At 35.6% G+C, this 12,118-nt stretch overlaps 1 protein-coding gene across 1 annotated transcript in view; it reads left to right on the forward strand.

The window, feature by feature from the left end:
• The window catches only part of LOC149070000 (periodic tryptophan protein 2 homolog), a 32,513-nt gene extending 21,721 nt beyond the window's left edge, over positions 1-10,792 (forward strand). Inside the window, exons 11-19 of the mRNA XM_089249769.1 lie at positions 1,303-1,451; positions 1,678-1,825; positions 1,943-2,093; positions 4,352-4,532; positions 6,366-6,513; positions 6,699-6,870; positions 6,973-7,191; positions 10,215-10,440; positions 10,572-10,792. Coding sequence (XP_089105895.1) covers positions 1,303-1,451; positions 1,678-1,825; positions 1,943-2,093; positions 4,352-4,532; positions 6,366-6,513; positions 6,699-6,870; positions 6,973-7,191; positions 10,215-10,440; positions 10,572-10,737 — 1,560 coding nt within the window. The 3' untranslated portion in view covers positions 10,738-10,792. The remainder of the gene's footprint in view (positions 1-1,302; positions 1,452-1,677; positions 1,826-1,942; positions 2,094-4,351; positions 4,533-6,365; positions 6,514-6,698; positions 6,871-6,972; positions 7,192-10,214; positions 10,441-10,571) is intronic.
• Positions 10,793-12,118: the final 1,326 nt, after the last annotated feature.

Raw genomic sequence — 12,118 nt, forward strand, 5'->3', positions numbered from 1 at the left:
GCTACATTTTTGCTGCCAATAATGCTGGTTTCTCGAACTTTGCTACAAAAATGACTACTGATTTTGGGGGGCAATATTTTCTCATCAAAAACTGACCAGAGTATAAGCCGACTCCCCCCCCCCCCCACTTGAGGAACGAATTTTTCCACAAAAAAACTAGGCTTATACACAAGTATATACGGTATCTCAGCGAATACTGCACTTCAAAACATAGAATCTTTATTGTTAGGCTGAGCTCAACAGAGACTATGTTTGGAAGTTAGAGGAGGGGAACCATATATGAATTTAAATTTTTTTGTTCTGTGACACACCCTATTTCCACTCTCAAAACTGGTACAGGATAATTTTTGAACACCTTTTGAGCATTTTTTAAATTTCAATTTGACCCCTACGATGAACAGTTCATGAGATAAAGGCCACATTAGTACTTACTTACAGGACACCATGTATATATAAAAATAATAATTGCCCAAGTCCATGAAACTCTTCATGAGACAATGGGGAAAACAATATGTATATAATTCCTATGTGAATTTAGCAGTTCCGTACGAACTGAAATATGACTTATACAGAACTTTGATGAGTTAATTACCATGCTATATATATATATTTAATTATAAAAATAATTCTTGTACGCTCCCTCCATTTTTCATCTTTCCCATTTAAAAAAAAGTAAAATAAAATATTAGCCAATATATCTCCACTAACACCTTCCATTTTCAAGATAAAGAATATGAAAAAAAAAATCTGCTAGCGCCTTAAAATGAATTCTCATTGCCACCCTTGCTAAACAAAAAATTCAGTATGTTTAGTTGTAGAGTTCCCAAGCATGATGGTGATTGGTCAGCGGTCAATCAGCCAGAGGGAAAAATCATCTTTCACTGAGTGGAAAACAATTTTTTTTGCTATATTTCACATCATGTGACCTTAAGGATCGAAATTAGGAATAATTCCTTGATAGTGTTTTCAGAGTTATTCTTACAGTCAATCTTATGAACCTATGCTTATAATTCGGATGGAATGAGAATAAGCATGAGTGTAGATAGTACTGCCCCTCTGTATAAGTCCACCCTTCGTCCCATTTAAGGACCAACAAAACCACAAAGTTGATCAAAGTGTTTCTCTGCAAGTCCCCCCCCCCCCCCCCACCCAATTTCTAAATGAATTTTTGAACAAAAAAAATTATACAAGTGTATACAACAAGTTAATATATCATATTTTAATTTTTTAATTTTATATTTTATGCAAAAAAGTAGATTGATATTTGCTCACATTATATGTATTTATGAATCTGTTTTGTAGGTGAAACTATGGGATGCATCTACAGGATTTTGCGTTATTACCAGAGATGAACATTCAAGTTCAATCAGTGATGTTGCTTTCACCCAACAGGGAAAAGTGTTTTTGTCTGCATCCTTAGATGGGACAGTTAGAGCTTTTGATATGTTTCGGTACAATTTCTTTTTCATTAACTTCATGAAAAAAATTAAATGGTATTTGGATATGTGTCACAATTTAAAAAAAAATCACTTTTTGTATTTACTATGGTCATTTGTCAACTTTCTTGTAGCACTATTTCGAACAAACCAGCTAGTTAATAAGGCGGTATAATTTTTTTTTTTTTGCCTTGTTTTTTATATCTTGAAAATTTTTTCATTCTCTCTATAATTTTTACAGATACCGGAATTTCAGAACATTCACATCACCAAGACCCACACAGTTTTCTTGCCTTGCAGTGGATCCCAGTGGTGACATTGTCTGTGCTGGCTCAGCAGAAAATTTTGAAATTTTTGTGTGGGCAATGAAAACTGGTCGTTTGGTTGAGGTGAGGTTTACGCTTTTTATTTTTCATACTTTCCAGAAAATATAAAGTTTATATTTTTCCATAGTGTTTCTTTTCCAGCCAAATTTATGAATTTCCTGTTTACGCATGTATGTTTAGGTTCTTGCTGGCCACGAAGCTCCTGTTAGCAGCATTTCATTTTGTCCATCTGCAGCCATATTGGTCAGTACATCCTGGGATAGAACAGTTCGCATCTGGGATGTGTTTGATAACAAAGGCAGTCGAGAGGCAATTACATTAATATCTGATGGTGAGATCAAAAATATTTTTTTTCTGGACATGTTTTTATCTTTTTTTTTTTTGCGGTTCAAATATGCAAGTTGTTTTGATGCAATCAAGTTTTCAACATATTTTTTTTAATAGCAGACTTCTTTTTTTAACAAATTGTCACAAATTTATACAAGGCTAAATTCATCATACAGTCAGGATCAATTTGGCCTTTTGACTTTCAAAATTGTCGAGATGACATATATGTCCCATTTTGGACCTGATGGCGACTTTTTTTTTTATTGGTGAGGTTTGATTTGAGAATACTAATAACAGGCAATTTTTCCTACATGCCATAGCAGATGAAATAAGTAAGGCAGGGTCATGTCTCCAGCCCCAAAGCAGAACATGCCAAAATCTGTGCAGTATGTCGCAGAACAATCAGTGCTCCTGCAGAACAATCTGGAAAATTTTTAACAAAAAATGTGAAAAACACTATTATGGAGATTTTTACTGCACAATGTTCCCACTCAGTCGAGGGCTCATTGCAGAACAATGCAAAACATCTGCTTTGGGGGGGGGGGGGTGTCTTCAGTGGTGTAGATGGTAACATGTTTGCCAGGAATTCAAGATGGTCCTGGGTTCAATTCCCGGTGGGGACCAGATGACTTTTCTCTCCGAATTCATCTTGGCATAAAATCCAGAAAATATCTATTTCCTTAATTTTTCCTACTGATTGGCAACTTGGTACTATCTGGTGATTCCTTGCCCAGTGTCACGTTTTTGTAAAGGGAAAAATCCCTACAAATTTACTTTTATTAATGCAAAATCTATACATAGTTTTTCAAAAATCCCTCATATTGTATCTGTGTGAAAAACCCCTTAATGTCATGCTCCAAATGTGCAATAAAATGTTAGTCCATTGACACCCAGGTTCGAATTAGGTGGCTCTGATAAGGAGCTGAAAGAGAAATCTGTGAAAAGAAACTTAATTCATTATCAAAACTCAAAACACATTGAGTGACCAAGAGTCAGTCCATTAAAATTAAGAGTAGGAAATTTAATTGTACGTTATCTCATGTTGCTGCTGGATATCAAAAAAAAAATTTTTTTCCTGACAAAATTTTGAATTCACATTAAATTAATTTAAAAAAAAACGAAATAGTACAAATTAATTAAACTAATTTTTAAATTAAAACATAGTGATCCAGTGCACCTTCACTCTTAAATTAATTACCGGGTGAAGCCCCCCAAAAAAAAACTTTATAATTCTTATCTGTTGTTGACTATGATTTCCTTCCTCTTTTTGTTAAGTGGCATTGTGGGAAGTCTTTAACGCGTTTGATTACTGGGCAGATGTTAGATCACAGTTTCAAAAGTCTTTCATATACTTAAGCGCTGAGTTGTCGATCACCATTGTGGACAGCCTTTGGTTGCGATTGCATTTGATCAGATTCAGGCAAGGAATTTACTTTTCAATCACACGAAAGAAGGGAGGGTGTTACAGCAACCCCATTAGCACGCCTGAACTTTCTCATCCTCTCTTCATTGTCGCTCTTACTCAACTTCCCTAAAAACCGCTCTTCCTTGGGTATTCTCCTCCCATTGAGCGTGTCCTTCCGAGGCTCCTATTGGTGATGCTAGATCACGTGATTGATCTTCGGAGGCGATCTGCTGCTGGCAATGACTCATTTACCTTTGGAGCGTTTTGTTGTGATGATGTTTGGTGACTTTTTACGCTCGAAAAAATTCACGATTCAACACATCGAGAAATCTGCACATACCGGGCGCTCTAAGGCATATTGCTCCTATTTATTAACATATACTTTTTCTATTTCACCAATACATTTCAATTTTTAATTTAAGTAAATATTATTCATTCTTTAACACACTTCACACTCTTTAAAGAAATACGATTATTTTTTCTTTTAATTAGCACACATTAATCTTTTAACATTTTTTGTTTCAATTTTAAAAAATATTAATTATTTCATATTTTTAAATTTTCATTACTCCGGTGTTAGCCCTCCCACGGTACTGCACACAAAGTTGACAGCTATATCAATAAAACCTGTCGATCTGGATCCGCCCTCCATTGGATGGTTTCGAATGGAATTGGTTATAATCCTATAATATAAAATGTCCACTATGTACCCTATATCTTGGACAAATTTTGCAATCATAGGTGTACAACTCAGGTTTTAAACAAGGACTACATATGGAATCAGTATAATATCAGTTGATTTTGAATACTTTTCAGAAGCATCAATAAACTCTTTATCTATGTGTCATTTTCTTTAGGGCTTTGTATAGTTTTCCGCTCTGATGGTCAGGAATTCGCTGTTTCTTCACTGGATGGTCAAATTTCATTTTTTAATGTGCACACCGCTCAGCAGCTGAGATATATCGAAGGTCGTAATGATCTATATCCTGGCAGGAAGGAAGGTCAAGTTATAACTGCCAAGTCGCTCTTGAAGTCACAGTGAGTTTGAATTTACATAGTGTGATATTTAAAATTCAGTCAAAAGCAGTACATCTTTACTTGAATTTAATTTCAGGACAGTACATTAGGCCAATATTTCTTTTTTTCCTGAATGACCCTCTTTGGGTTATACAGGCTGGGCGAAAAGTCCTGGAAACAATTTTGAAAATCAGTAAAAAAAACCAACCAATTGACATAAAAAGGTGTAGTTTGCACTAAATTATCATGGCCCACATAGTTGTTTTTTGTTTTTTTTTCGATAAATTAAAAAATAGTTTAAAATTTCACTCACAGATGGCACTGCATCACAGAAAACTTGACATAACACATAAATACAACACACACACAGTTCATAATGTTCATGGGAATTTGCGCGTTACATAAATCTACCACATTACCACTATGCCATCACTCGGGTTCAAACATCGCGATGAGAGTCCATCACAATGCTAACACAATCACTTAGCGGCAGGGGGTGTGAAAGAAGGCAGCTGCAAAACCAAGTTGACTCCTCCTGGGAGAAAAACAAAACAATAAAACTATAGTCCGTTTCAGGTTAACTTTGCAGTGCAGAGAATGTAGAGAGTGTATTCCTTCGCCGCAAAATATAGTTCCCTTATATCGGAGGCTTACGATGATCATTTATGCAGAATATTTCAATTTTTTGAATGATTGAAAATGAATACTGAAAAAATAGTGTTCTGAATCTATCTTTATTCGTTTAAGAATTTTAAAATAGAAAAAAAAAATGATCACCATTATGCGTAAAAAAAAGATTTTTCTCAGTGAGATTGACGAGAATCAGCTATACCTTACCGCGACTGCGCATTGATACATTGGTTGAAAGGCTTTCGTTGTCATAGCAACGTGTGATGCGGTTCCCTCGTAGCTTCCCTTTCACTGCAAAGTTAACCTGAAACGAACTATAGTTACGACTCTGACATGATGAAAATGCACTGAACGGGAAGATTTTGTGTGCCCAAATGAATAAGATCTCTTGCATAAGTTTGGTGTGCCAACCGTGGTTCCCTTCAGAAGCGTAACATGGGTTTACCCCCAGCAATAAAGTAATGGCTATCATGAAAGCAAAAGGATTCTTTTTCCAATAAAAAGATAAGAATTCTTGTCTTTTTTTTCCTCGTGAAATTTGTTTCTCGATCTCGTTCTTTTCGTTTTCATCGAAGTCATTCTAGTCCACTAACAGTCAGGGCTTCTTGAGCTACGAGTTACAACCAAAACAACCAAAACTTGATTTACAGGGCCTTCCAAGATGGTTTGAACAAATTCCCTTATAGCCAAGAATTCTTGAGCTATGGGTCAGGCCCAAACCTCTTCACAAGGACTTCAGAGATAGTCATTCAAATCCACTAACAGTCAGGGATTCTTTAGCTAGAGGTCACAACCCAAACTTGATTTATAGGGGCATCCTAGATGGGTCGTCCACTTGCAGTCCTTTTTTATAAATATGCTTATTGCTTCACAGGTTTCGCTAATTTCCAAAATCAAACGGCCTCATGGGTCGTGAAGTTGATTTTATTATTAGATTTTGGATCGTGGCTGAAAAGATGAAGAAGTCCTGCCTTAGAAATATCCCAGCGCCTCAGAAAGGACATAAGGTTTCCGGGGAAGAAAATATAGCTAAAGAGGTCCCAAACCCATTGGGATGATGTACTTATATATGTGCTTATTATATATGAGACAGAGCCTGGGCCATGTTTGGCTAGTGAGGTCCATGTGGATGATAAAAAAAAAAATGTGAAACACATAAAATGTGCTTACTTTTCTCATTTTAAACAATCAAATTCCTTGGATAACATTAATTTTCACACCCAGGGCATTCACTACATTGTGCTATACAGCTGATGGGGAGTGTATTCTAGCCGCTGGAAAGTCCAAGTACATCTGTCTTTACCACATCGCCGAGCAGCTACTCCTGAAGAAATTTGAAATCACTAATAACTTGTCTTTCGATTCGGTCACGGTAAGTTCTGTTGCTTTCTTATTATGCATATGACAGAGTATCATAAATAGATAAATTAATGGTGACACATTTCAGTAATTCAGCAATCAAGCATGTCTGAACTTTTGGTATATCTAGTGTTATTAAAATATATAATTTTTTTTCGTTTTATTTCATGGTACAAATTTGAGTTGTTTACGTTATAGGATTTCATAAGCCGAAGGAAAATGACTGAATTTGGAAACAAGGCTCTGATAGAGGAGCGCATAGAGGATCCTGTAACTACTCTGAAGCTTCCTGGTACAAGAACCATCGACATGAGTTCTCGAGCACACAGGCCTGAAATAATGGTGTCTTCTGTTAAGTTTTCTCCCACAGGTAAATTTTGAAAAGAAAAAAGTAAGTTAGTGTTTTGCTTTGCGTATTTGAATCAAGGCTTTGGTGAAAATGATTCATTTCTATTGATTTATTTTTTGATAGGTAGAGCTTGGGTCGCCACTACCACGGAAGGTTTATTAGTTTACTCGCTGGACTCAAATCTTTTTTTTGATCCATTTGATCTCGAGATCAACATTACTCCGCAGAGCATTTTGAAGACTCTGAGCGAGAAGAAATATTCACTTGCGCTCATGATGGCTTTTCGTTTGAATGAAGCAGAATATATCAACCATGTCATAGAATCGACACCAGTTGAGAAAAGTGAGTCACTTTAAAACCTATCCCAAATGATTTGTCTTGTACATGATTATGTGCAGGGTTCTTGTAATTAAACTGACAGTACTCAGAGCCATCTATAGCTCAATCTAACTAGTGGGGTGACACCAAACTTGTTAGAGTTGGGAGTTAATGACAACATATATAGGAAATAGAATGGTTCTGCGGAAAAATTTTTTAGTTCCAAATATTGGTGATGGGGAAAATGTGGTTCTGTTTTTGTGTAAAAAAAAGAGTTACGTATGACAGATGAATGAATAAGCAAGCTGAAATTTTTTTGGCAGTGAAACGTCACACTTTGTACATCACATTCACTTTTTTCGACAAGGAGATTGACCACTATCAAGCTTGTGACAAGCTCTCTCGTGAACTCAGGCACGGATCTATGGGGGTGATTGGGGGGAATCAAGCAGAATTTGAATATGATAATACTGCATTTTAATAAATCTGTTGAAAATTACTTATATCAATGTTTTTGATTAAAAAACAAATTCAAGAAAACTTCAACTAAAAAAATGGAAAAAAACCCTTTTTGAAAACTGACTTTCCAAAAAAAAGTTGGGACAGAGAGAAAACTGTGACTGTCCTGAAAAATAAGGGACAATGCGGGATAATGTGTATGGTCACACCCTATCTGCAATGCGGGGGGGGGGGGGGGGGGAGGGGGGGAAGAATCACGCCTTCCAACAGCGAGCTCTAGATCTGATCCTACGTCAACCTGTGACGAACCATATGTCACACAACAGAGACCTAAATGAGCATCATGAACAATCCAGGGCAACAAGAGCATTGATTCAGAAGTCTGAATAATTTACTTGCATTAACAGAATTTAAATCTTTAAATCTTAGAAATTTTGACAAAACTTTGAATTTAACCAATAAGTCAGGGGTTCTCAAACTATGAGCCTAGCTCTGGTGCAGCTCCAGTTTTTCAAAGAGATTGTTTGTTAAACTGCTGTGGAAAACCATTTATAAGCATTGATAGGAGTGCCACAGATGGAAAAAGTTTAAAAACCTCTCCATAAGTCTTGTTCCTTCGATATGACAATCCATAACTTCAATCCATGGAGAATCAGTCCATCAAGTTGTTCGTAGATCACTCACACAAACTATGTCACAAACTTTCTTCACTTCTGTGGACCTTAGAGAATGGTCAAATGGCCAGAATCGAATTCAGGAACATTGAAAACTGAGGATCAGGCTACCCAGGTGGAGTAGGAACATGACCAATGAAGCAAATAACAATGACTAAACTGCAAGACCAGGTGAAGTTGAAATGTGCAGAAATGGTCTTTCTGCTGCCTTATATATGGCTGGCTACTGTTAAGGACAACAATCAGTGATGATCACATTCCTCATTTGCATATCGTCTATTATTCCAGAGTCATCAGATGGCAGAAGCAGTGGCAACGCCATATAATTTTGCCATAAACAACTTCAAAGCTGGCATTTTCTGCCGACCTTGGTATTTTAGATGTAATAATAATATTTTCAGGTGTGGAAATATTGTTATATTAGAAATATGAATGTTATTTAAATAGCACTCATTTCCACCCGTTATGTACAGACCCCACTCTACTTCCTCTGCACAATATTTTCTTTCTTTGGCTGTACGAAACATACATCACAAGGAATTTTCATCATGGGCTGCATCACAGCAGATGAAAGGTTTGAAAGTCTGTATTTTGTATTTTTGAAATATATGACATCCATATTTTTATGGGCATCTTTTTCTCAGCCACCTCGTTGGGCATTTTGCCTGTTGTAGTGTTGTATTTGTATTTTACATTTGTCACAAGTTTCTGTTTGCGTGGGCCAACTGGTTTCCAGGATCCATGTGACTTTTTGGCTGTGGGGATATCTCGAAGTGGTGTCACGAACTTCACTACCATAAAGGACAACATATCACACAGATTGTGATAAACGTTGCCTTAGACATATTTTGTTCGACCAAAGAGAATGTTGTACAGGGGATGCAAAGTCTATTCCATAAGAATGATGGTCGTATTGAAGGTGTCTATATCCTTGACGAGAAAGTGAATGTGATGAACAAAGCGTGAGATTTTACTGCATTTTTTCGTCTTTGCCATTCATCTGTTTGTTCTTTGAAAATCTGCTTCAAACTAAAACAACTCTAATAGTGCCTCATTTTTCCCTGTCAGCGGCAATTAGAACTAAATTTTTTTGCAGAATCTTTCTCCCCATCTCGTCATTATTTCCCCCCCCCCCCCCCCCCCATTTACCAAGTTTGGTGTCATTCCATTTGTTGGATCAAACTGAAGATGGCTCTGACTCAATTTATAACATACTGTTTGCACTCATGATTGTCATGTTGTCGCACAATTGTTTTATTAAGTTTTAGATTATTAGTGGTTTGGTTTTCAGGATTTGCTTTTCCACTGGCGTGAAGAAAGGTTGCAGCAGTGGATATTTGCACAATTCAGATCGAATTAAAGTTTGTTTTTTCCTTATCTTAGGAATTCTTGTTTTGTGAAGGCAAACATCTTTAAAACAATTTTTTTTTTTTTGCAGTATAGTCGTTCTTTCCAGTGAAATTAGCATCTCACCTTTTTCCATATACAGACTGTAGAACAAACAGGGGATATGACATTTTACTGGTAAACCGTTGATCCTAGAGGCATACTTCCTATTAAAAAAAGTTTCTAAATAATGTGTAGTTCTCAGATATGTCATTCATGTTGCAAGGGTATGGTTATTTAAATTAAAAATGTTAACTTTTCATACAGCCCCTGTGTGCCTCAAAACACAATTAAAAACATGTTTCCTTGTCTCTCTCCTGATGCCAACCAAATAAAATTCCACTTTTTAAGTGCAATATTCACTGAGGTTTTCGAATTCGGAAAGTTGGGGAAAAAACAGCTCTAAATGTGATAAAACCATTTTACTGCAGTTAACAGAGACGATCTTATTAATATATGATGTATCCCCTTTCGTTATTCTATGTTTTCATGCTACACATGACTCAAAAATATCTCTCACCCTTACAGTTCCAGTACTAGTCTCTTATCTTCCCCATGTTTATGTTGAGAAATTGTTGTCATTTTTGTCGTCTCATGTGGAGTCAACACCTCATATAGAATTCTATCTCATATGGATCGAGAACATAATCATGACTCATGGACTGAAACTTAAAGAGCGTTCTGGATCAATTATGGACATAATATGCAATTTGCAGAAAAATTTGGCGAATGTATCAAGTTCTGTAGGAAAGATGTGAGTATCATATATGTATGAAAAAAATTAATTTCTTTGATATTTTATGCACGAATTTAACTTTACAGATTAAATTATTACAAATTTATTTTTGTGCTGAGTAATTTAAATAATTTCTTCGGCCATTGCAGATGTGATTTCAACAAGTATTCCATTGAGTTTCTGTTATCAATGGGCAAGCTTAAAAAATTGAGGATACAAGATAAAAATGAACTTGACGATGTTTTGATGAATGTTGACAAAGAAATGGAATCGTCATCGGGTTCATCTGATGATGAATCGTCTATTGAAAGCTGATTGTAAACATTTTTTTTAAATGAATAATTTAACTGTAAATAAATTTTTACAAACATTTGCTCATTAGAAACATTATTTTATGACAGAATTTTAACACTGGCATTTAAAAGAACTTGAAAAATCAAGTCTCTTTTTTGATGCATTGAAGGAAAAACTTGCACAGACCATACTGTCCAAGCAAATATGTACTCACATAATTTTGTATTGGCAGAAATGTCCTGTTTCGTACCTGTAATACGAAGATTCGACTATTCTAGATTCACATACATAACCAGGAAAATTATTCAATCAAGTTGATGTAATTTTGCATGAAAATATTAATGCCATAATACATTTTTAGTCATATGTTCAAGTTTTTTGAAACATGAGGAAGAAGTAATTTGGCATTTCAAGATGCATTCAATCTACTTTATGGAAGTTTTTTCCGCTGATATACTCAAGAAGATGAAAATGCAAATTATACAACCATACCCTTAATTTGGGTTTTAAAGCTTGCACATTTCATCAACTGCTCTCATAAATTTCTGGGGTGTTCTAATTTTTTTAAAGGATGTGTAGACCTTACTATCCACTGGAAATCGCAATTGAAGGGGTGAGTTGAATTGATGTGATGAAAGAATTGTGATAGAGATGAGAGATTGCAGCCTATAGAAAGTGTTTTAGAAAAGTGATACATTTTATCGTTTTTGCTGGAGACATGGTGTCGAGTTTACCTTGTCATTCAGTTTGCTTTGCTACATTTCAGAATGGGTAAATGAGGGCATGAAAGTTTGATAACTGAGTTAGGTGAGCTACACTAAAGAAAATACAGGATGAAACACAGATGAAGAAATCTATGAGGAAGATAATTGTAAAAAAAAATGCAGACATTTTTGCAAAAGCTTTAAAATCACAAGAAATTCTTTGTAATTACATACAACTTCAGAAACTGATACGATGTGCATCAAATCATACGAGCAGGTTTTAGGCATAAATGGTAACAAAAATGGTTTTCAACTTCAAGTTACTTTAGAAAATTAAAATGTAAAGAGGTAATATTTTAATCAAAGGGAATATAGATTTCAGTATAGAAATGATATTTTGTTCCAAATTTAAAACCAAGTACGCTTGTGTTTTACTTTGGTACTTGGATGTATCAATGTCATAGCTGCCAAGTCTCCCGAATTTTAGCTTCATCGCTCGACCTCCCGAAAAGTTCTTAAATCTCCCGAATTTTTTACGAAAATCCAAAAAATCCCTAATTGTCCCTAAAAATTTCCTACTTCATTAAAAAAAATCCCCGCTTATGAAAACTATCCCGAAGGAATTTCTTGTGGGGCATGAAGCCTCTTTTTTTCCCCTTTCGAAATGACGTCACACGTCGTAAATGGGGAAATTCCCT

The sequence above is a fragment of the Pholcus phalangioides genome, unplaced genomic scaffold (assembly GCF_987345545.1).
Source record: "Pholcus phalangioides strain wild (caught in Gottingen) unplaced genomic scaffold, Ppha-v1.0 ptg000022l_1, whole genome shotgun sequence".
Taxonomy (NCBI): domain Eukaryota; kingdom Metazoa; phylum Arthropoda; class Arachnida; order Araneae; family Pholcidae; genus Pholcus; species Pholcus phalangioides.